The sequence below is a fragment of the Mycteria americana genome, chromosome 4 (genome assembly GCF_035582795.1).
Source record: "Mycteria americana isolate JAX WOST 10 ecotype Jacksonville Zoo and Gardens chromosome 4, USCA_MyAme_1.0, whole genome shotgun sequence".
Taxonomy (NCBI): domain Eukaryota; kingdom Metazoa; phylum Chordata; class Aves; order Ciconiiformes; family Ciconiidae; genus Mycteria; species Mycteria americana.
Window position 1 is genome coordinate 86712692 of NC_134368.1, and position 25841 is coordinate 86738532.

A 25841-nucleotide genomic window follows, 5' to 3' on the forward strand; every position below is an offset into this window, starting at 1 on the left:
TAAAATTCATAGAAACAGATCCTAATCTCTCTTAAAACTGAATTATATGAGAGCCTGCATTACTTGTCATGGTCTAACTACTCTCAAAGACAAGGGACCAGACACAAATTCACATATCTGATCATGACTGAGGAAAAAACATGCACTGTGGAGCCTCTGCTGCTTAAGTCACTTAGGTAAAGGGGACAGGTTTCCAAGTGAATTTCAGGGGTGCCAAGTTTTAAAAGTTGTTTTTTTAATGACTTAAATTCTTCACATTTGAAATAAAGAACTGAAAAAGTCTATGCACTCCACAGCTATCTTATGTTTCATTTGTAGGGAAAGGCAGTCAAATAATTAATGTCTACTTAATTTTGTCTTCTCTCCCTTCTTATGATTTTGCCTGTGTGGTGTCCCATATGTGGCAACTGAATCCCCGTATAATGCCAATGAGCATAATGGTTTACCTCAGAATCCATAGGAGGGTATTTTCTACCTTTGCTCTTTCCAAGACACTTTGTTTTTCCTTCTTCCAGGAGCTGACACCAGAAACCTTTATGTGAATCGAACCTGAAACAAATGTTTTGCAGTGTAAAGGCTGTGAGATACTGCAAGGAGGATGCATTTCCCAAGTTTAGACTGAAGACTCAAAAGAGTAAACCTAAGGTTATCAGTCTTATTTTAAGGGCAACCAAATCTAAATGTCAGAATCCAAAGGATTTGTGTCCATATGTATTTATGAGGTACAGAGTGGATGTTACATTCCTGACTGATACCATTGAATCTGTCTTGCAGCTAATGTCAAAAATAAAGAGAAACTAAGTATCTTTCTTTCTGTTTATGCATGTCAGCATTCCATGTTCCACTTACAGAAATAAAATTCCTTTCCATTCATCCAAAATTCATATGCAATTCTCACAAAGCAATACTTTGTCCGTTTGTCAGAGGCCTACTTCTGTAACAGTCAAGCTCCACATTGAGTGGCTCAGTGGATGATTCACAGAAATTCTAACCCTGAATTGTATTCTTTGCAGACATTGAAGAATACATCCTACTGACAGCTCGAAGGAGAAGTACGAGAGACTTTATTTTGCAGTGAGCTTACTTACAGACTAACTGGTATTTTAGGAATGTAGGAACATGTGAAAATGATGATTAAATTAACTCACGTTAGGGCTTCAGAGTAATTATAATGAGGAGAGACTCCCAGAAATTTCTGTACTTCATCCATTACGGTAGATGGGTCAGTTCTCAGCTGCTGTCCATCAATAATTAGCAACTACAACAAATAAAATAAATGGAAGTTTAAGTTAAAATTAATTATTTCAAGCTGAAACTTCCACCTCTGTCAAACGCATTCATTGTATGGAGAGTACTACCCCAGAGAATGATAATTGGTCCAGTTTCAATTGTCATCATCATTAATGACCTGGGAGCAGGGTAAATGGCATGTTAATTAAATCTGAAATGACATTAAATTGGAAGCTGTTGTGACAACAGAGAAATAGCAGTGAAGGATCTAGAAAGACAAGAAATATTGGCAGGAAATTGAGTGAGATTTGTCCAGCCAAGAAAAAAAGGTATTAATGTCTAGAGAATTAACCTATAATTCTCATAGACACAAACAGATATATATGTTACAGTAATGTTGAAAAGCTTGTTACTGGAAATGACCAGAAAGACATAAACCAGTAGGTAGACGTTAGGTGAAATGCCTTACTTCTAAACCCATACAACAATACATAATTGTATGAAAAACACTTCTTTGAGAATATGAATAAAGGCAGATGTTACAAAGACCTTAAGGCAGGGATGTAGATAGATACAGAATGTGCAACACATCTCTAAGAAAGCCAGGTACCGGTAGGTAATTTCTTTTTCTTCTTTCCAAATGCTTGACCACATACACCCTCACAGTAGGCTACTTCAGACAGGGCCACCCTTTTACCTGGAGATTAATCTTCAGGGAAACAGACACTACCTGAGAATTTTATTAAATGTGGTGTCATGCCTGAATGACCTGAATGATGGTGCAGCAATTTTGGGTCTGAATGATGGTGCAGCAATTTTGGGTCTTTGTGACTGTTGGAAGAGAAGCAAGGTCCCAAATAGATTAGTCAAGCATTCATTTCCTGTCATGGAAACACCTCTACTTTTTCCATCATGCTTTACTATGAAAAGGAGGGAGGAAATGGATTTGCAGATGGTTCAACAATCTCTTTCTGCAAGCAGTGCTGAAGCTTGTTTTTACATTTCCATGCAAGCAGAGAGGCTAAAATCATATGAATTGCTTCCAGGATTGGATGAAACTTAGAGGTTTGCAAGACTATGAGGTTTCAGAGCATAATCAAAAGGGAGAAAATGTCTTTTCTTTTGAAAGATCGGTCTTTCGAATTACCCATATATAGCATGTAGATTTAGAGATGTGAATTAGTGGAAGTATCAGGCTGTTTAGAAAGCAGTAGCTCATTCCAGAAGTCTTTGCAATCAGATGCATTATGACTGCCTGAGTCCAAAAATGAACTCACTGCTTTCCTAAGACATAAGCTTTGAAAACAGGCCTTAAGTGCTTCATAGCACAGAGGTGAAAAAACATCCCACATGGGGGATATTTCCTTCTGAAAGAAAAGCAGTGAGGGTCTTCTTCTTCACTATTTAAGAAACACGTAGAGATAAATATCTGTGCCATTCCCACTTCTGCCACCCCAAAAAAGACATGTAATTACCAGTGAATTACCAGTGGAAATTCATTCCAATTCCTAACACTCCCAGGGAGCAGGTAACAAAAATGCTCCCTCTCAACCTTCACGGAGGTTGTAAGGAACTGAGGCAAAATTTTTCCTGACTTGTACTGATTTATTCATATCCTGATCTCAGGAAGATGTAATTTCATGAAATTCCTCAAAATGTAAGGCAATTCATGTATTGGCAAGGTGGAAAAATTAAACAGTGTAATTTTTACAAAGTAGATAGCTTCATATATAATGAAAATACTACCAATGAAGTGTTTTGAGTTCCTTTACAGTGTATTGATCATTTTACTGTAATATTGCTGACAGCTGAAGAGATTGTTTAAGTCCCTACTCTCCCACTATATATCAGTTACTTCCTGTCTAAAAGTCACCATTGTGGGACAGGAGCAAGAGAGACAGTTTGGAGAAGAGAACAGCTTAGAAACAGCCCGAGACCTTCAGCTTCAGACTGGCCAAATCAGCTTGCTTTTTGCAAGCTGCAAAATCAGCTTGCTTTCCTATAGGGCTGGTGCATGAGTGTATCTTCTGGCTCATGAGGGAGTTTGTCATGCTAGGTCCTCTTTTCTTCTGTATGACTGCATTGAAGCAATGAGTTGTAGGCGGGAAATTAACTTAAGAGACATGAGCTTCCTGAACTTCTACAGATCTGTCTTGGTGGCCAGACAAAAAAGGACTTTTTGTATGACTTATGAGATAATAAATTAAGTCAATCAAAATTCTAAACATCTGAATCCCAAATTTGCAAAGTACTCTGAGATTTGCAAATTCTCGCCATGTAAGACAAGTGTGCTGTTACCACTTTTCTAATGAAAAGGGGAACCTTACCTATTCCTGTTGCTACTTCTACCACTTACTGTATGCCTGCTGACTTCACAATGGACATTAAGACTTCAATTCAGTCACACATGTAGAGGCCCTCAAATTTATACAGCATTACAAATTATAGATAGCCTTAGCTAGTCTGGGTGAGAGCTCTTCTGGTGAAGGAAGGCTCTCGTTTTTTTAGATAACGCTGTACTTTTAAGCTGAGCTGACTTTAGGTCTCCCTTATGTAACTGTTCTATGCTTCAGCAGTTCCTTGAACTTGCTAACTAGTTTGGATATGGTCTACTGTATATCGTTGCTTTTGCAATGCAAGTTACTCCCTAGTACTTTTACAGAGAAAACATAAGGCTACCAGGGCTGGTTCTTCGCTATCACTGTGGGATGTAAAATCTGGCAAAAATCTGTATGACAATGCATATTGTTCAATATTCATGGGTTACTTTTGGAGAAAAGCTAATGAAAACATAATGTAGAGAATTTCATACAAGTATGATATTACAGTATTGTGTATCTCATGAAGTCTGCATGGCTGGCCCAAAAGAGAGTATGTGGAGAATAACACCAACTAGATGCATCAGAGCTTTCTTGGCACACACTGGGAAAACAGAAGGCGCAGACTCCAGCCAACTTGTCTCAGCTAAGGGAGTCCTGGATAAACAGAAGGTTCAGATTGCAGCCAACCTCCCTTAACTAAAGTAATCTTTAAATGTTGGGTGGGGAGTAGTGCCAGACACACTGCTAATGTCAGAAAAATCAATTCCAGAAATAAATCTACCAAGCAGATACTGATCATGTGATACTGTCTGCCTGGTCTTGTATATCACATGATGTTCAGGGCTTACGATGTGCATCTTGTGAGGCTTGATCTTACACAGGGCCAGGAGGCTAATGATTTGTACGTTATATGCCAACAGGAGCTTGCAAGGAGATCCAATTTTCAGGTTGCTTATGTGCCACCTTGTACTGAAACCTATAGGTCAATAACACATACCCTTTGAGGCTCAAAGACACACAGAGAAACTGGTCTTAACACAAAGAATACCTTGAGGATTCAGGATCAGTGATACATACCAAATGTAGATGATAAGGAACATCAACACACCAAACTGTTTCAGTGCATGAATGAGTCCCAACAGAGGCTCTGATATGTGGATGCACTGTTATGGGCAGCAATGTGTGAGGAATTTCCAAAAACAAAGTGTGCAAAAGAGACCCAGTGCTTTGACAGTTACAGAAAAGTAATGTTAGGCAAAACATGAATTCACCTAAAAAACTGGTGATGCCCGAGATGGCAAAGACGCTGATGTACACAAAGGCTTCATCTATATTGCTAACTAAAACAGATCAGAGACAGCTTTTTATCTCAAAGCCAAATGGCACAGCATGACCTGGATCCATATTGCTAAACTCTCTCACCTGCAAAACCAAATTGGTTGTGTCCACACTCCCCAATGGTAATGGTCCTTGTTCTCTTTCTAACTGTGCTCTGGAACTGCTTGGCAAGATGCTTTTTGGTATGGGTCCAAACTGTGCCAGCAGTGTGTTAAAAATCATAGAATCATTTAGGTTGGAAAAGACCTTTAAGATCATCGAGTCCAACCATTAACCTAACACTCCCAAACCACTAAACTATGTCCCTAAGCACCACATCCAAACATCTTTTAAATACCTCCAGGGATGGTGACTCAACCACCTCTCTGGGCAGCCTGTTCCAGTGCTTGACAACCCTTTCAGTGAAGAAATTTTTCCTAATATCCAATCTCAACCTCCCCTGGCGCAACTTGAGGCCGTTTTCTCTTGTCCTATGGCTTGTTACTTGGGAGAAGAGACCGACCCCCACCTCTCTACAACCTCCTTTCAGGTAGCTGCAGAGAGCAATAAGGTCTCCCCTCAGCCTCCTTTTCTCCAGATAAAACAACCCCAGTTCCCTCAGCCGCTCCTCATCAGACTTGTGCTCCAGACCCTTCACCAGCTTCGTTGCCCTTCTGTGGACACGCTCCAGCACCTCAATGTCTCTCTTGTAGTGAGGGGCCCAACACTGAACACAGGATTCGAGGTGCGGCCTCACCAGTGCCGAGTACAGGGGCACGATCACTTCCCTAGTCCTGCTGGCCATGCTATTCCTGATACAAGCCAGGATGCCATTGGCTTTCTTGGCCACCTGGGCACACTGCTGGCTCATATTCAGTCGGCTGTCGACCAACATCCCCAGGTCCTTTTCCACCAGGCAGCTTTCCAGCCACTCTTCCCCAAGCCTGTAGCATTGCATGGGGTTGTTATGGCCCAAGTGCAGGACCTGGCACTTGGTCTTGTTGAACCTCATACAATTGGCCCCAGCCCATCGATCCAGCCTGTCCAGGTCCCTCTGCAGAGCCTTCCTACCCTCAAGCAGATCAACGCTCCCACACAACTTGGTGTCATCTGCAAACTTACTGAGGGTGCACTCGATCCCCTCGTCCAGATCATTGATAAAGATATTAAACAGGACTGGCCCCAACACAGAGCCCTGGGGGACACCACATGTGACCGGCCACCAACTGGAGTAAACTCCATTCACCACCACTCTTCGGGCCCGGCCATCCAGCCAGTTCTTTACCCAGCAAAGAGTACACCCATCCAAGCCATAAGCAGCCAGTTTCCCCAGGAGAATGGTGTGGGAAACCATGTCAAAGGCTTTACTGAAGTCTAGATAGACAACATCCACAGCCTTTCCCTCATCCACTAGGCAGGTCACCTTGTCATAGAAGGAGATCAGGTTGGTGAAGCAGGACCAGCCTTTCATAAACCCATGCTGACTGGGCCTGATCACCTGCATGTCCCGTACGTGCCGTGTGATGGCACTCAAGATGATCTGCTCCATAACATTCCCCGGCACCAAGGTCAGGCTGACAGGCCTGTAGTTCCCTGGATGCTCCTTCTGGCCCTTCTTGTAGATGGGCGTCACATTTGCTAACCTCCAGTCAACTGGGACCTCCCCAGTTAGCCAGGACTGCTGATAAAGGATTGAAAGCGGCTTGGTGAGCACTTCCGCCAGCTCCCTCAGTACTCTTGGGTGGATCCCATCTGGCCCCATAGACTTATGTGTGTCTGAGTGGTGTAGCAGGTCGCTAACCATTTCCCCCTGTATTCTGGGGGCTTCATTCTGCTCCCCGTCCCTGTCTTCCAGCTCAGGGGGCTGGGTACCTGGAGATCAACTGGTCTTACTATTAAAGACTGACACAAAGAAGGCATTAAGTACCTCAGCCTTTTCCTCATCCTTTGTCACTATGTTTCTCCCTGTGTCCAATAAAGGATGGAGATTCTCCTTAGCCCTCCTTTTGTTGCTAATGTATTTATAGAAACATTTTTTATTGTCTTTTTATGGCAGTAGTCAGATGAAGTTCTAGTTGGGCTTTGGCCCTTCTAATTGCCTCCCTGCATAACCTCACAACATTTTTGTAATCTTCCTGAGTTGCCTGCCCCTTCGTCCAGAGGTCATCAACTCTCCTTTTTTTCCTGAGTTCCAGCCAAAGCTCTCTCTTCAGTCAGGCTGGTCTTCTTCCCCGCTGGCTCGTCTTTCAGCACATGGGGACGGCCTGCTCCTGTGCCTTTAAGATTTCCTTCTTGAAGAATGTCTAGTCTTCCTGGATGCCTTTGCCCTTCAGGACTGCTTCCCAAGGGACTCTGTCAACCAGTTTCCTAAACAGGCCAAAGTCTGCCCTCTGGAATTCCAAGGTAGCAGTTCTGCTGACCCCCCTCCTCACTTCTCCAAGAATCAAAAACTATCATTTTGACATCGCTGTGCCCAAGACAGCCTCCAACCGTCATATCACCCACAAGTCCTTCTCTGTTCACAAACAACAGGTCCAGCAGCACGCCTTCCCTAGTTGGCTCACTCACCAGCTGTGTCAGGAAGTTCTCTTCCACACACTCCAGGAACCTCCTAGACTGTTTCCTCTCTGCTGTATTGTATTTCCAGCAGACATCTGGTAAGTTGAAATCAAGCAGTATGGACAGCAGTGGGACAGTGTGTGAACTCTTGCCACAGGTACAGGTTCATTTACTACTACAATCATAGCCTAAGGAGGTCGACACAGTGGGAGATTACTGCATCAAAGGACCAAAAAGTGGGTTAAGACACTGATGCTTAAATATTAAGGTGTTACAAAGCCACTAGATCACATCTATTTCCATGTGGTAATCCCCATTTCAGATAGAAAAGGTATTTTTTACACCCCAAAGTATTCAGACACCAAAACTCTTCTCAACCCATGCAGGGAGGGCAATATCCCAGCTGACTTCCCTTGATGCTAGTTGATACTTGCTGCCACTCAGAGTAGACAGAAATATTACTGAGCAGCTTCCCTTTATTTTCCTTCAATTTTTCTTTTGGGAACCCTGATGGACCATCCGATATTAAAGAGACCGCAAAGCACTGCATGCCTGGTTCTCTTTTCCTCAGCATTACTGACAAAGAGCCAGACATAGAGCGATGAAGCGTGAGCAAATGGAAAACAGCTGTAAGTTAAAGGCAGTTCAGGGTACAAGAGAGTTCAAGGAGCAGCGGTGATGTTTCTTGAGCTTCCAGATTATTTGTTCTGATTTGTTTTGCAGAAGAAGCTTCCACCTGTAAGTGCTAAGACATGACATCCCTAGCAATGTCAACCCACTACTTAGAACGTGTCTATGAAGAATCACAATCAATGCCTTAAAACAAGCTCTGGTATATCTAGGATATTCCTGAGGATCAGTATTCAGCAGGCAAGACTTCTACAAAGGTAATCTTTTAGGATATTATCTATATAAGATTAGGATGTCAAGTTACAGTCTTATTCACCTGATAAGGTGGGAAGTAAGTTAGCCATCTTTCAATATGGGTAGCATACCATCCAGGTGCTAGGCATCTCTTTTGGAGAGCTCTGAGCTCAGAGGGGGCTCGAGGTCCAGCTGTGATCACCTGATAGAAGCTGAATTTTAGAGCTGCAGGATCTTCATGTGAACGCTGATGCTGTAAAAGAAGTTACATTGCTGGAACTTTACAGACCACAAAAGCTGGGAAAGTAAGACAAAACTGGTTGGTCTTACTGACCTGGCCTTAGTGACCTTGCCATGAGTGATTATTTACATTAGAAGTTACTTAAAGTTAAGAAGTCTTCATCTGTATTAATTCATTGAAAATTCTGGGATAAACATTGTTTGTATCAATAAATATTGCTTGTATCAAAAGAAATCAGAAGCTAGACTGATAATAGCAATAACAAAACAGAATGTATAAATGTTTATTTTCAATAAACTGAGTGGCAGGTTTTGTACAAAAGAATCGGGCATAATAAACACAAATACTAAGAAGCTCTGCTTCTAGTAGTGTCATATTTTCTTTTTCTAGTTTACACAAGGTAAATACTGAGAAAGGCAAATTTGAACACGGGTATTTATGAGGATCATTGGATCATTCAGGTCAGAGGAAATCTAAGTAGGTTTCTAGTCAAGCCTCCTGTCCAAAGCAGGGTAAGCTATGGGATCAGACTCAGGGCTGTGATTACTTCTCATCAAAAAATAAGACAAAATATGTCATAAAAGTTCTAAGAACTTTGTTCTTTGGAATTTTATCTTTTTTAAAATATCTTTATTTTGCCAAATTCCTGTTGAAATCTGCAGACCAGAAGAACAAAAATTTCTTTATCTATCTTGTATTTTGAGCACGAACTAGATAACTGTGCCTATAAACTAGTTTTTGTATGTGCTGATTACATAAATTAATTGAGTAAGTAAGCATTTTTACATGCTTATATTACAGGCAGACTTTTGAAAAGGTGGTTTCTGGTATTTTAACCCTTGAAAGATTTTCAGGTTTACATTGACAGATACCTCAGCCCATGGGTGATCATATATGGTGCACTGACTGACGAATAAAAGCTTGTATTATCCAAGCCCTTTATATACATATATACTGAAAGGATATACAGAGAGGATTCAAGGTCGAAACCTTGATTTGTGCCTGCCCGTGTTCTTCAAAGTGCATACCTGATACCAGGAATACGCCCGATCGGATGGGTCAATGAGGATGGTGATGATCTTGGCCTTGGGGATGAGGGAAGCAGCTCGCTTAGGAGCTTCCTCAGAATGGAAATAGTTGGCACTTTTCTCAAAGAGGAAGTCAGTGGTGACATTAGAAGGAGTGGGGAAGAAATCCATGTACCTAGGAAAGCAACATAATTCTCAGAATTACTTAAACGTCACACAAAGGTTGACAAGTCTGTTAAGTATATTTTATTCTAGAATAATAAATTAAAATAATAGCCTAATTGCCAAATAAAAGCAAACAGAAGTTTACATTATATTTTTTATCATATTTGACTTGGTACTAGCTTTCTTCTTCTCACTACATGTAACTAGACATTGCAGCTATTTTTTGGTAACTGGATGAAAATGTTACGATATTCATGTATCTTCTTAAAATTAGTGAATTCTCACTTCCCAGTCAGAACAAACTCCTATCAAAGTCAAAAGCAGAAAATGAGTTTTCCACATCTGTCCTTTTGCTGACATCAATTACAGAAAAAGATATTCATATCAGAATTGCTTTTACTCAAAAGAGAAAAGAGCTCGCTTATGTGGGGAAGATGCACTGAAAAAGCCCCCCACAGCTTCATCAGGTAAGGTTTCTAAGCAGTGACTGCATCTTTCACTTAGTGTTCTATGAGTCATGTTTTTGTGGAAACATGGGTTGTATTCCTTTTGGTTTTCTTCGTGAGCTTTCCTCATCCGTTATGAAGTTGCAGTTAATTTCCAGCAATCTCCTATGTCACATACAGACTTCTTCATCCATGGCCCCCAGACCACTTTTCATTATTGTTGGGGAAAAGAATACAGGGGAAATGTGATAAAATAAATGCCATTTAAAACAACCTCTTCTGAAGATCATGCTGAAATTTCTTCCAGTGCTTAGACTTTGTTCTATTCATAGAAGTGAACAACTTCTAATATGAATGACATGCTCTTGTTGGCTTTGAAATTGTGACCATTGCAGCCAAGGCCAGAACACTTGGTAGGATGGAATGGACTGATGCACACGCAATTTTCTTTACGACATGGATCTCACAAGATGATCATTAGCACGCAGGCACTGATTACAAGATACTTAGAGAGAAGGAATGAATCCACAGCGGTTGTAAGAAATTGAAATCTGTGACACCCAATTCTGAGAAGTTAATTCTTATGAACGACTTTTATGTATACATAAACAAACATTGCCAAGTGATTGTTTTGTGCTTCTTTGGCACATGAATGCATACCTGTCATCAGAATTGTGCAAGTGAAATAGGCTGGCCTTCAAATGACAATTTTCTATGCACTAGATAAGGAATAATAGTTGTGGACTCATTCAAGGTCTTAAGAGCAGCAGCTGGTAGATTACCTTGTATCAGAGAAACCTAAATGATGTCATGTGAAGGGGTGACGGATGGGTGGGTCCCTGCGTAATATGCTCAAAGTTGCATTCAAAAATTCTGCTACAACACTGCATAGCTATTGCTAGTCTCACATGAAGTCTGTATAAAAAAGCTGAAATATGAGCACAACCAAACAGAACAGAATGAAAGGCTGTCACTGCCCTGCTAGTTTATTAAGTGTTTATATCTGCCTAATGCTAATGCAAATGTCTGAGAATATGATACTATTTCATTGAACAAACAATGGACTCTATTTCCCAAAAATATTAGGGCTGATTTGATGAAAATGATGAAGCTGTATCAATTTCTGCTCACAAATAGAACTATTAGAAACTAATGACCCAACCTGACTGGGTGACCTCAGAATGTTTTACCAGAACATCAACAGCAAAGAAAAAGGCCAGCTTTGAAAGAGGCAATAGGCACCATAAAGGCAAATCTGCTCTAGATCATGCATGGTCATTAAGCTGTTGTACTGAAGTCCTGGTAGTTGGCTGAGTAAATACAAGGCATTGAGGACTCCAACCTTGTAAGGAAACACTTAACATTAAACATTGCACTACACCAAATTTGGGGAAAAAGTTAATTGATTCTTTAGATAACATGGCAAATTTTAAAAAAAGTAGAAGTTGATGTGGTGTCAGTGAAAAATGGTAAAGAGATTGGACCAGGTGGGATATCAAGAGGCTATAAAGTTTAGGCTCAGCATTTCTGCTGAACACAGACTGCGGAACTCTTGCTTAGTACATCATCATGAGACAACTATTAAACTCAACAAGGGCAAAGCTGAGAAGGCTTTAGAGACACTTGTCTAAGAAATCTGTAACAATGCTTACATAAAGAAATGCATGACTGGTCTATTTAGACTTCTTCATTTCAAGAATAGAAAAACCAGTTCTCATCTTACTGTTCTGTTATCTCTACTGGGAGACTATGATATACATCTATACCTCTTTCAAGACGGCAGTACTGAGGTTGCTGAGGGCTGAAAGAACCCTTTCCTGCTTCTGTAGTTAGCCTTGGTCTACATGTAAGGTCGGACCAAGGACTAAGTCAGTCAGCTCTGGGAAAAAGCTGAATCTCCATAACCATAAAAGAAATTGAACCGAATGTTATTTGTGAATATTCTTGCCTTGAAAGAATCCTAGCCAATTAATGGACTAATGAGGAGAGACCTTGTATCTAATTACCATTTGGTAAGCTCATTACATGCCAGCATTAAAATACACTATCAGACTGAAGGTCTGAGAGATTTGTCTGGCAGACAGAATGCAAATCTAAGAGCTAAGCAACTACATCAATGGGTAGTTCTGAGTATCCAAGACTTAACTGTGAGAACCTGGCAGGGGTGAGTGGGGCATGTAGCGCAGAGGTACTAGTAGCCAAATGGGTGCTGTAGAGGGAGAACCTGTCAAAAAGATGTACCTGGTCTGTACAGGTTGACCACTGGGAGCTTTATGCACCAGTGCTGTGTTAAGATGAACGTAATTTGGCACATGTCTAGCAGACAAATTGTATCTGCATGTTAGGGAAGTGGACACAGCAGGAGGAATGAAAGAAGCAGCGAAGTGGTCTTCTAGCAACACGAAAACATTGATTTTGCAGAAGAACTGGCTCACTGTACTTAGGCTGTCTCCACCACTGTGGACCCCCTATACCTTGCTTGCATGTCATCTTCTCTGACTTCAAAAGTCCCCACAGCAAGGAGTCAGCTTTCTAATTTCCAGTCATTCAGCCAGCATCTCTCTATTGGTAATAACTGGCTCACTCACCATACTTTGTAATAAGAATCTGCTGCAACAATTGTAACTCTGTAAAAACTAAGTGACTTAAAAAGAAATTGGATCTGACATATCTGCACTAACACCATGTAACAGTGTTCACCCTGCTAATTTTATGAATGAATACAAAGTCAAAGGCAAGAAAACTATTTTCCCTTAAACTGGGGGACAAAAAAAGAAACAAGACAAAATATCAATAATCTTTTACTGGTGCTCCCCAGCCACTGCATGTTACCACTTTTCATCTTGTAGTGCTTTATACTGCAGCACTTTCTGAAAGTAAAGAGAAATCAAGAATGACCTTCTGGGTGTAGCTATGTCCAGTGATTCCCCGGTAGCCATAGTGAACATGGCAGCAGTGATACATACTCTTTTAGCACCACTTACTAACCCTACAGACACACTAATGTTATCCTAATTACCTTATCTTTGAAAAACATTTTGAGAAGCTTTTTCTGTCCCCCTTTTACCTGATTGCTATTTCTAAATCCTATTTAAAGGAAAAAATGCCTCTCCTTGATATTACCTGTTTTTCTCTTAAGAAATAAGATTTCGAACAGGAACATAATTTTTGCCTCCGTATATCCAACTAGCAACCATTACCGTTCCAACTTCAAAGGCATGTGTAATGAGAAATACATATTTTGTTACTGTTTTGCATATATTATTATATGGATATTTACAAGAAAGCCTCACAAAGGTAGTGCATTTATGATATTCTGTAGTAAGATTGTTATTCACTTGCATTTATTTATCATTTTAGAAGGACACTGAAGGTTATTTTTTTATCTCACTCTATATATAAACAGTTACCATTACCAACAGTAATGTAATTTTTGTATTGGTCACAATATATAAACTTTTATATTTATACTAATAACCCATCTTACCAATCAATCCCCCTGTGGTAGTTATTTCTATTAAAGAACTGTACCTCCTCAAAGGTTTTTGGGCTGGGGGAGTTACTAATGATGGAAGGATGCATGATCAGGAACAAATACAAGGCTGTGGTACCTGCAAATAGGATAAAAGTCCAAGATTAAAAAAAAATACACATACACACATTTTTTGGGGGGTCATACCTGCAGATGGACTAAACCAGCTTTATTCCATTTCACTTCAGTGAGGGGATGCTGATTTATGTCACCTAAGAATCTGTGCTTTCTGTGCTTTTAAATTGAAGACATTTAAAGAACTGTAAATAGTAAACACAGAAACCAGAATGCCAATGCTGAAATCTGTTTTTCACACTTTTAATAACTTTTTTTTAAAAGTAATTATTGGTTTTTATGAGACTGTCACAAAAAGTAATTTAAAAATCTTGCACTCAGTAGCTATTGGGGATTGGTGAAGATGAAAGGAAGCACATATGCAATTTTCTGATTACAGAGAAGAAAATTAACCATTAAGTTAATTTATAAATTACTGCAACCTTGCATTCAAACTGCCCATTAGGAACTTCTTGACTTGAAATAAATGCCATGAAATAACACATTTCTATAAACAAGACACTTGCAGGACAGACAAGAACTTGCAGTTACGAATCTACACCATTTAAAAAAATGACTGTCCTTTCTTCCTTCCGCCTTGACAAGATCTTGTCTATCTTGTTGATGTCTTTATCAAAGTGTCACTCATTTTGACATAAAGCCAAAAAAATCCGACACACACCCGAACCCTGCATTTTCAATATGTGTACTGTCTGTTGTTGTAACTTACATTATTAAACTATATTTGGATGATATCTGAAAATAAAAAAGTTCTATTAGATGATCAAGATCTCTATGCAGCAGTCTGAGTAAAAAGTGATTAATAAGTATAATTATTTGAACTTACACATAGCCTATCTTGTTGAAATACAATAAAATCTCACCAGTTTTCTGGGGTCCTACAACCAAGAATTTTGGTAATCGATCACAGGTTTTTTCTTTAGACCAGATATCTCTGTGTCGTTTGTCATCACAGGGATTCTAAAACAGAGAAGAACAACTAAGAATATAATTGGTAATCACACCTGATAAGGTTCTCAAATTATGTTTATATAAATTATCAATTTTTCACCAATGTACAAATATTCTTACCAGCAAATATTATTTTCCCTTATGACAGAAAGGGAATGTATGTATGTATGTTATGTATGTATGTATTAAAGAACTATTTCAGTGATTCAGAAAGGTATTTGCAATGTAACCAGAGCAGAAACTGCATCTCTTAAGTGTTTTTTTTTTTGATGAGACAAGTATGTTGAAGAAATGCGGTTTTCTTTCTAACTTATTCCTACATATATATAGTTGCCCCAGCTACCCAACAGACCCTGGGACAAGATCATTTCTCCTATGAAATGTCAGTATGTTCAGTGGAATTACGCCAAAGACAAATTTGATCCCACATACTTAAGGTGTGGGACTCATTCAAAATCAATTCATCAATTGCATACAAATTAGGAAGACTTAAAATTGCTAATGAGTTATCTAATTACTGACTTTTTCTTTTACATTACTGTAACAGCTACCACCCTACACATGCTGCAGTTTTTAAACTAAAATAGTAAATTAATTATAATTTAAGGATTTCCATTCACAAATACATACTCTGATGCTCCAGTTCAAATCAGTACATAATATTGAATCCTGTTTTTTCATGTGCTGCTTTACAACTGAAGCAGTTTAAATTTGTTTTAGAAATGCTACTTGCAAACAGTGTTTGACACTGTTGTTTGCCAGTACTGCACTGAGATGAAGGGAATTACCAGCCTTCTAGGCTCATAAAAATGTAACTGTATTCAGATTCACGTGCATTATAGACAAAAGACACCACATTCGGTATATGTTAGTCACTGTTACTTACAAATTTCTTTTCTAAATAATTCTAATTTTTCAAGTCATTTGGCTACAGACTAATTTCCATTTTTAAAATTCATTCTTTCCTAACATTATGCAGAATTCTTTACATTTTTCCCCCTAGTTCAATGTTTTATTCAATAACAGCATGAATTTCAAGATGGATATTTAAGTCCGAATTTGCAATCTCATACTCAGATTCTAAGTTGGCAATTCAACATCCAATGCTAGAAAACATTTGAGTACGCAAGCTTAAATACGTTTTAATGTTTGATTTAGTAAAGCTTGCTCCTTAGAATATTTCTACCAAGTCACCTCAAAAGGATGATATTTGGGATACATATTGTCATTGTAGGGACACATGTACCTATAGCACTCAGACGTTCCACTGAATTGGCTGAACCATCGCCGAGCATGTGCAAAGAGAACATGACAGCGTTCACCGCTCGGTGCAGTAGTTTCTCTTTAAGGACTGTGCTCTTAGCGCTGGGTCATGGGCTGAAGACGTGTCAGCTGCGAGGTCAGTGCAGGCTTCAGCCTTAGCAGGTCTTCACATTCCTGATATTTTCAATTTGCTCACTTATGAGAGCAGGATAATCAAGCAGCAGAGTTGATAACATCAATGTATTAAGTGCTGGTAAGCTTGCTTGGGCAGTTCTCAGCCTTTTGTGAATAACTTTCTAATCTATCTAATCTATTTTGACTTGGCTAGTCAGTTTTAGCATTAAGGTAGCCATGGTCTTAATACTCTCTTCTCTTTTTGGATGCCCTCTTCTCACACAAAGAAAAATTCATTTCTTTAATGTCCAGTTGCTAAAATACGCATATACATCTCTCTGACAAATGCTTCATTCCTGTTATTTCCAAAAGGAGAAGAGAAATAACACAACATGCCTTTCCTGCACTTCCTACATTTCTAAAAGCAAGTAAAGTCACAAATACAATGAAGTAAAGATAATTTTAATTATACACCTTAATATATATTAATTTCACACCTTAATATATATTAATTTCACAACCTTTCTATAGAGATTTAAGCGACAGGGAAAACAATCACATACACTGAAGCTTCAGTAAGCTGTTCTATGGAACTAATGAGTAAATTTAAAAATGTTACTGCTTTTCTCTACAAGAAACTGAAACAAAGAACTTCACAAAAAACATCATCAAGACGATTTTTTTCTGATCTCTTCATCAGCAAGCCTGCCTACCTGCCAGAGAGGGTCCTTTTGCTCAGGGAATAGTTCAAAATACTTGTGAGCCAGCTGAACCGGAGGAAGAGTTTGCAGTTTCAGGTTTGTCCAGGTATGAACAAAGTTGGCCAGATTCACAAAAGTGTATAATCCCAGGCGGTCGTTTCCGTAATTAGACAAATGTGTCATGAAGATGCTAATCTTTAGAAAACAAGATAAAGAAAGCTGACATTGACTCTTTGTATCACTAGATGGCAGTGTAACCACAGATAATACAAATTTAATTTGCATTTTGCTCTTATTTAGAGCTGCAAGACTTTGATCACATTCGCGTAGATTTTACTATCCTCGCTCTTCGTTGAATTACATCCTCCTTCTCAAGTCAACTCAATGCAATTAATGAAGAAAATTGTGGAATAGGTACTATGAGCTCTGTGTGAACTAGGATATGCAATCCTACCCTGGGGTTGTACAATATTTACATAATCTTCATGTAAATGTACTTAATGGAGGACACAGCAAAAACAATACCCACAGTTTTACTTCAAGTGGAATGCATATGCAGTATTAAAAATGTGAATTCTGTTTTCGTGGAAGAGTAAAGAAGTCAGAGACCAAGAGGATAGCTGACCTCTATTGCTGTGATTTAAATCTTGTTGCTCCAGCTGTAAGTTTTATGGGATAAGTAGCTCACCTCTTCCACAAAGCTATTCTGCAAGCACTGGGCAGATAGTCGAATCATATGCAGAAAGAAACAAAAAACCCTGAAACCTGGTTGAGTACTTTCAAATAATTGTGCATAAAATACTCCCAAATAATAATAAAAAAGAGCTCAATATCCCATCAGTTGTCAGGCTGCTTGTATTTTGCTCTTCTACCACCTTACTGTGAAATTGCTACTCAGATAAATCCTCCCCGCGGCATCCCTCGGTCCAAATGCACTCTCACACTCCCAATGGAAGCAATGCTTGCTGTGAAGGTTTCTTGCAGGAAGGGCATGTTTGGATGCACGTAAACTGTGCTGATGAGCGGAGCAGGAGTATACAGACTGCAAGGATGGTCTCTCAGGGACTGAGGAAGGGCTGAAGACTGAAACCTCTGTTTTGCAAACTGATTCATTTTCAAAGTAATTTTTCACTGATGAAACAGTCTGTTCTTACACTAAAATCTGCAAACCCTTGCCTCTCTAGCAGTGATTTTTTTTTAAGTCTTTTTCAAAATAGGAGAACTCTCCCAAGATAAATTCTCCAGACTAATTTCCATTCAAAAATTAGAAACATGACTCTCTTTATAAATAAATCTGCTAATGCCATGAATGGGCAATTTCTATTTAAAGTAAAACTTGATGTAAGCCACTTTAAAAAGAAAAAGGCTTATCATGGCCATAATTCTGAAATTAGTTCAGGAACTGAAGTTAATCTTTTCTGAAGGAATTCCAGCCTTCAATTTAAAAAAGTAAAAAGAAAAGAATGAGAAACTGGGATTTACAGCTGTATTCCTTTGTTTCAGAGTATTTAGAACACTGGCTTCCTTTGATATAAAATGTTCAAAGCTATTGAACTTCTATTTTTGAACACCTAAGAGTAATACTACAGAGTACTTGCAGTGAATGGACACAGAAAACGTGTTTTATTAATAGTGCCATTTGGTGACGCCTCTTGGCTTATATAGTAAGCTGAGGGCTTCAGTTTGTCCAACTCAAGTAAAATTAGAAGATATACACTGCTAAGTCATTAGGATACAATCTTTCTTTTCAGATAGGACTGAGATTGAAAAAAAAAACCAACCCTCCCCTTTAGGCAACCAATAACAAGCATTTTGCCAAACATACAACCTTTTCAAGTTTCCTTTTTTATTTTGGTTCTCAAAGCAGGAACAGACCAGCCATAGGACTGTGTTGTTCTCAACAAAGATACAATCAGAGGGTTTCCATAAAAAAAGGTTAACTTGTTTTCTTGACAGCCTCTTTCTTTCCTACACGTGGGTTGATCTCTGACATTTATGTCAGTTCACCTCCTGGCAACTCCCTACCTGCCAACAACTACAGCACTGCCCTGGAAGAAAAAGCAAGAGAACTTGAAAAGATTGCTAGTTTGGGGAAAATATGTATTATTCTTTCCCTGAAGGGAATATCACTGTAATTTTACAAATGTCAGAATGGAGGCTGAAAAATTGATCAGACATATCATCATAAATAATTTCCAGCATATGAAACTGTGTCAATGAAGGGCAAAAATATATCCGAGACCTTAGTTCCCATTTTGCAGGGTTTTTTTAATGTCAAATACTTTATGGTTAATTATTTACAACAAAAAAGAAAGATGATCAAATGCTGGTTTAAAACATAAATGACTAAATCTTGTAAAGAAGTCCATACCTAGTGTAACCAAATACATGATCTGATATACAACTCTACATTGTAGAAAAGGTCTCCTTTACTTCTATATGGCATCAAAAATATTACCGATCAGCTGAGACTACATCCCAGGAAAATCTGAACAAAAGTTTTTCCCCTCCTGTTGATACTGTGCAAACAAATTCCTAGTAAAATCACTACCACTACCTGTCTAAAATTAGCAAACTACAATCCTGTGCTTCATAGAACAATGAAGTATTGCTGATCCAGGGCCTAATTCACCTGAACTGACCTGAGAACTACTTACTCTTGCTTTCAGCTGCAAAAGATCTTTACAGGCTAAGCTAGCAGCCTGTGTAACTAACAGGAGCGTGATGCTGCAATGGCTGCATTTACATTTCTCTGGGAATGATCGTGGCCCGCTTTGCACACCAGGGATCCCTATGAGAGGTGGCTTACAGCACGTGATGCCAACCTGCCAGCCGCTCTCTCCTACTCTAGGGGCATTTCTGCGAGTTTGTTGGCAACAGCTACGCAGCCATGGCACTGGGAGAGATGTATAGGCTGATCATCCGGGTTCCCTGGCTACAAGGAGAAAATTATATCCAAGTACTATTTTGAGGGATTTCACCTTGGCGCTGGCCCAGCTACAAGGGGTGGTGTGTTGCTACCCACCTCCCTGCTTTCCTACCAAGCCGTGCAGAAGGACCAAAAATCGTATCATTACCCTTCCATTTGCAGGTGTGCAGTTTCAAAAACATGATTATTACTTTTTGCCTTCCATATTGAGTTATGATGCTGTCGTGGTTTAACCCCAGCAGGCAACTAAGCCCCACCCAGCCGCTCGCTCACTCCCCCCCAGTGGGGTGGGGGAGAGAATCAGAAGAGTAAAAGTGAGAAAACTCGTGGGTTGAGTTAAAGACAGTTTCATAGGGAAAGCAAAAGCTGCACACGCAAGCAAAGCAAAGCAAGGAATTCATTCACTGCTTCCCATGGGCAGGCAGGTGTTCAGCCACCTCCAGGACAGCAGGGCTCCATCATGTGTCATGGTGACTTGGGAAGACAAACGCCATCACTCCCAACGTCCCCCCCTTCCTTCTTCTTCCCCAGCTTTATATACTGAGCATGAGGCCATATGGTATGGAATAGCCCTTTGGCCAGTTGGGGTCAGCTGTCCCGGCTGTGCCCCCTCCCAACTTCTTGTGCACCTGACAGAGCATGGGAAGCTGAAAAGTCCTTGACTAGTGCAAACATTACTTAGCAACAACTAAAACATCAGTGTGTTATCAACACTGTTTTCAGCACAAATCCAAAACATAGCCCCATACTAGCTACTATAAAGAAAATTAACTCTATCCCAGCCAAAACCAGCACAGATGCTTTGTTTTGCTCTATCATACCATGTTCTGTTTCATTCAAACAAGTTCTAACTAATGAGAATGATTACTCTTTCTGTGCCAACTAATAGTTAGCACGCTATGCTATTAAAGATTTATTCTCTTGAAACCACAGATCAGGAGATATAAAAGGAATCCTTTGTGGGCATCTCAGAAGACTAGATCTAGTAAATAACACTGTTTGTTCAATAATTGTGCACCTCTGGGAAATGCTGTAAAATATAAATAGAGCTTCATATATTTCTTTATTCCTTCTTCAAAAGGGAAGCAGCTGTGAATGGATTTATATTTACTCTAACAAGCATTTTAGCCTCTCTTTCAGTTAAAAGGAGCTTATTTGATTTTATTATTTCCAGCCCTCTTCTAAAATATAATTTCTTTCAGGGCATCTCAGCATTTTCTTTATCTCAGTGTGAGAAGGATCACCCTTTTTAGCTGTTCCTCATAAACAAACTATCATCCTGGTTGCACTTCAATGCACACTCTCCACAGGATTTAATATCTTTCACGAGGGAACTGAAATGGAATGCAGACAATTTTTAAAATGATAGTTTGGGACTAAATCTGGCCTCTGGGCAGCAGCTCCTTTCTTGCTCCCAGCCATCTTATCAGAGTAGCAAAGGTGCTCTACTCTGCCTTCTCACAGCGCCTTATAGGCAGCTGTACGACCTGCTCCTTTCAGCTTCTCCTCAGCACCTCTGCACTCCTTATTGCCCAGAATGAAAGGGCAGAGGGCTATTTCTTTTTGCTCTCCTTCCCAATTCCTGATTTTATTTGGGATTCTGACTGGTACTGCAGAGATGTAGGGAAATGAGGACAAGCACTCAGGAGAAACAGCTTTTATCTTTTGAATGCTCATTCTGTGCTGCATATTTCCTTACTGCAACAACATTTCCCAATTAGAGGCAATAGCTTCTAGGTCAACGAATTAGAGTTGACACCAAGATTGAGTTGCTGCTATTAAATCACGTGTATCAGGAGAAGATGAACCAGCACGATCTAATTTATGTATCAAGAACAGAGAAAACAATAGATGCTTGACAAACAATTTGCACAAAATGAGAAAAAAGCCACAAGTTACCCAGCTTCTAGCAATGGATGTTATTTTAGCAGGCTGGATATTTTAAAAACATCGATGACTACAAAATCAACAGTATTACGATATTGCACCTATTAAAATTATACAATAAGGACACTACTAACTAAGCTTCTACAGTCTTGGTAGCAGTTGTTGTTTTCCTGACAAAAACAGAGACGCCTGCCTCCCAAAGGAATAACATTTCCCTTCCATTCCCAAGTGTGAGAAGCCCCTCTTACAGCTGCTGGCTTGTGCCATGTTTGCGTTCCTGGCTTCTTCCCCCTGGAGTCAAGGGATCTCTATTTTTTGAAAGACAGGGATGAGAAGAACCATTCAAGGATAGTGGGAAAGACTTTTTTTTTTATTTACTACCAAGCTCCCTGTGAAGGTCTGGAAGGGTGAATTATGAAGCTTTGTATGTTGGGGACAGAAATGATTTATGGTGAGCAAGACTAGCTGCTCTGATGGAAAGCAGCAGAGTGGATATCTTTGTGCTGGCCAACCTGCAAATATTCTCACTCCCTTCCATAGATCCTGATAAGCAAAATGTACCTTGCTTCATATTCAAACTCCATTTTACACAACATTTTGCAGATTAATAGGTTGCACTTACACCTCACTATTATTCTTCTTCATACTCCTTTTCTGTTTATACCTCCTTAACAGTGTACCACATCAGGAGGACTTTTCGATTTGATTTCAGTTACAGTAATAACGCAGGAAAGAAAAGAAGCGGCAATGTCTACAGCAGAGTAAAACAAATTAAGCACAAAAGCCTCTAGAAGAGTAGTCCACTAAGCCAGTGGTCTCCCAACTTTTTTGATCGTGCACACCTATCAGGAAAAAATTTCTGAGCATGCATCCCCAATGTATGTATATTTATTTATGAATTATATACTCCTAATACTGAAGCTCCAATATTTTGTTCCCACACCCAAATGGATCATCTTGCACACGCCCTGGGGTGCACGTACCCCACTTTGGAGACCACTGCACTAAGCTGTCAGGATCGGACTGTAACCCAAGAGCAGAGAGAAGACTCCCTGTTCAGAGGTGAGCCGTACCCTCTTTGGCAAGTATCATGGAAGTGGAGGGAGGACTCACACTTGCAGTGACACTAATGATGTTAAACAGATTTATTATTATTTTGGCATTTTACATTTGGAACTAGAAGAGTTGGTATAAGAAAAAATTGGTAATAACCATTTCTTACGGACTGGGCACATCTGTCATTTTTTTAACGATATATAAATCTATTGCAGGCAATCCAACTTGAATAAATTCATACTATTAAACCAGTCATCAAGGTACTTTTGTCACAGGCACTGTGTCACCCTCCAATCTGTGCAACAACATTAAAAGGCAGCATTGAGGCCTCCCAACTCAATGAAATTAAGCACAACACTTTAAAATGAAGTTAAATTATGATTGACAATTAATTATGTGATCTCTGCTAGGCACTAGAAGCAGATGCATTACCAATTTAGTATATTGCTGATATTTTAGCTACTGAACAAATGTTTACAGGCCACAAGAGTATGTCTAACTCTCAGAACAGCTATATTCCAATTAATTTGGCATTGTGCACACTCTGTTTGCCGTTCTGATATTGTCTCCATGTTACTCAGAAGAGTTTTGTTTCAGGTATTCAGAGACTCAGTAACAGCTGGGTTTGCTCCATTGGACTAAGAAAGTGATAGAATAATGAATTAGATTGCAGTCTATGCTTGAATATATATTTCTAATAGTTGAAAGATATTCCTTTTAGACCTGTATGCTACCAGAAAAGCTGTGTTCAGTTCCACCACACAGAGATTCCAGCTTGCAATTCCCTTTTTTGTTCTGAGGCTGTCCTGCTGGTTTCACAGCTGCCATGGATCTGTCCACTTGCAAAGACAGCAAGCCAACTAGCTGAATTTGATTTACATAGCAGTGTCTCCACTATAAATATAATGGAGCCAGGGAAGATTTATAAGATCAAACAAAATCACGTATTTGGTGTAGTTCTGAATTATTAATCTGACAGTCAGGAAACCTGAGTTTATTTTCAGCTGTTGCACAAACTTTTTTTGCTTTTCTCTGTAAATTGCTCATTACCCTTGTGACTCAATTTCCCAATTGGCAGTACTGTCCAAAAGACTTGCTCTGCTAATCGCTGTAAACCTATTAAAGCTGTACAGGGCTTTCCATTTGAGAATTTTGAAGATGGGCAAAGTTTTCTTATTACCCACAATTTCAATGCATTTATTGTACACTGTTACAAGGAATCACCTCTAATTAGATAGCTAATCCCCTCTGTTCCACAGTCTTTTCATGCTGCCTGTTCATTTAGGGTTTTTTATATTTTGTCTATTCCATCCACAAAATATCAGACTCTGGCTTTTATGGGCGGGTTTTGAAGAACAGATAGGAAGACAAGGTATACCTGTGTTTTGCAGTCAACCAGAATGCTAGGCAAAACTGACTTGCCCCCCACCCCAATTCATGGTAACTCCCCAAACTATTGTTGGAGTTCCCACGAGTTCCTAAAATGGGCGTGAGAGGACAGGGAAGAGATGAAACTGTTGCCTCTCTCTCTCAGCATGAAGCGGGCCAAGCCTGCCAAACTGAACCGGCCCACTGGTGAGCCCAGGCTATGCTCCCAATGGCACTACCGAGGGATGCTGACGATGAACCCCACACATTGGAGCTCAGAGAGGTACCTGCACATCGGTGCACTTCTCAACACATTTGTCATCTTTTCCTGCCTCTCACACTCAGTACGATTAAATATGAGGTTGTGCAAAGCGGTACAGACAGAAAGGGAAGATTTGAGCCTGAATGCCTTTGGTTTTGTATTTTTCTCTGTAGTCCCAAAGCCTGACTATTCATCTTGCTCAGGGTCACATTAAGATACAGTAGGTTCTGCTGATGCTCATATAAATCCTCTCATTTTCAGTGCTAAAGGAGATAATTTCTCCCTTGCTGCAAGTCAATTAGCTTAATAACAGCTCTACTCACTGTAACTTGGGAGAGGTAAAAATTAGAGGAAAATAATACTTAGACCTGAATGCATACAAAGATTACAATTATTTTAAGATCAATCAGACACAGGGCCTAAACCATTAACAGTCTTTCCTCTTGATCAGTACTGCTGTAAACCATACAGAGAACACACAGCTGGCTACATATTAGTTTCATTGTTAGCCTGTCAACCATTTGAAGGCTTTCACCAAATTCATCTCCACAGGGCATTTTCCTTTTTCTTTAGATCTGTAGACACATAGTACTTTGTAAGGACGTGCATGTAAGTGCATGTAATGCAATTACTGTATTCTGTTCTGTTTGTTTTTCTCGGGGGCAGAAAAGATATAGATGATTTTCATGAATCGTTGTTTTCCCTTAAACATTCATCTTGTAGGATAGCAAAGCTCCCAATCTGTATCTTCCATAGTTCACAGGATATTTTAGGACTGGGTTATGTGTGCCTTCTACAAAGTTAAACTGAGACACCTTAACTTTTACTGATGCTACTGGAAAAGGAGAAGCGTACAATATTGTTTTAGACCACGTCTCTTGTCAAAGTTGCAGTCATATTAAGACAAATTGGGTTTACTAGATTACTTGGACTTTAGAATCAAAATAGACCTTCCACATCATCATTTGAAAACCAAACCAAACAGATTAACAAACTGGAATAAACTTTAGGAATAAAATCTAAAGAACGGGTAGAAAGCAGATGAGATATACTCCATTTCATATTGTTGATCTGCTTCATGAATTTTATTTTTATTATTGAAACTTTGCAGTCAGAAAAACAGTAAACTTTTCCATATTAAAAAAAAAATGAATACAACTAGTAGGTCTGTCCTGTGTTTGGCCTGTTTATCTAGTGCAGCATGCTGTCTACAGAAGCAGATGGCATCAGAGATATGCATGAGGAAAGTACAGGATACTCTCCAGCTGGGAGATGTGTGAAAAACAATCCTCTGTGAAAGTCTTCCCTGCTTTCAAGGGTTACATAAAGCATGGAAGTTTATATGGAATCCATGTCTTACCAACTACTACAGGCATGAGTATCCAATCAAATTTAATTCTGTATTTCACATCTTGACAAGTTCTTGATGTCAAAAACACTACCTTGGAGGAAGATCCTGATACAATTCTCATTAAAATTCTCATCCTCATTTAATTGGCTATCCTCTGGTTTTCTGTTTCAAGACAGGTAAC

General features: G+C 39.5%; 1 protein-coding gene across 2 annotated transcripts in view; it reads right to left on the reverse strand.

Annotated features, from left to right (window-relative positions):
- Positions 1-25841, reverse strand: part of LOC142408757 (bifunctional heparan sulfate N-deacetylase/N-sulfotransferase 3) — a 74147-nt gene that overhangs the window by 1009 nt on the left and 47297 nt on the right. For both annotated transcript variants that reach the window (XM_075499316.1, XM_075499315.1), the window contains 7 exons: positions 16820-17002; positions 14642-14738; positions 13659-13782; positions 9561-9735; positions 8374-8544; positions 1149-1258; positions 447-549 (listed from right to left, as the gene is read on the reverse strand). In XM_075499316.1, coding sequence (XP_075355431.1) covers positions 447-549; positions 1149-1258; positions 8374-8544; positions 9561-9735; positions 13659-13782; positions 14642-14738; positions 16820-17002 — 963 coding nt within the window. The remainder of the gene's footprint in view (positions 1-446; positions 550-1148; positions 1259-8373; positions 8545-9560; positions 9736-13658; positions 13783-14641; positions 14739-16819; positions 17003-25841) is intronic.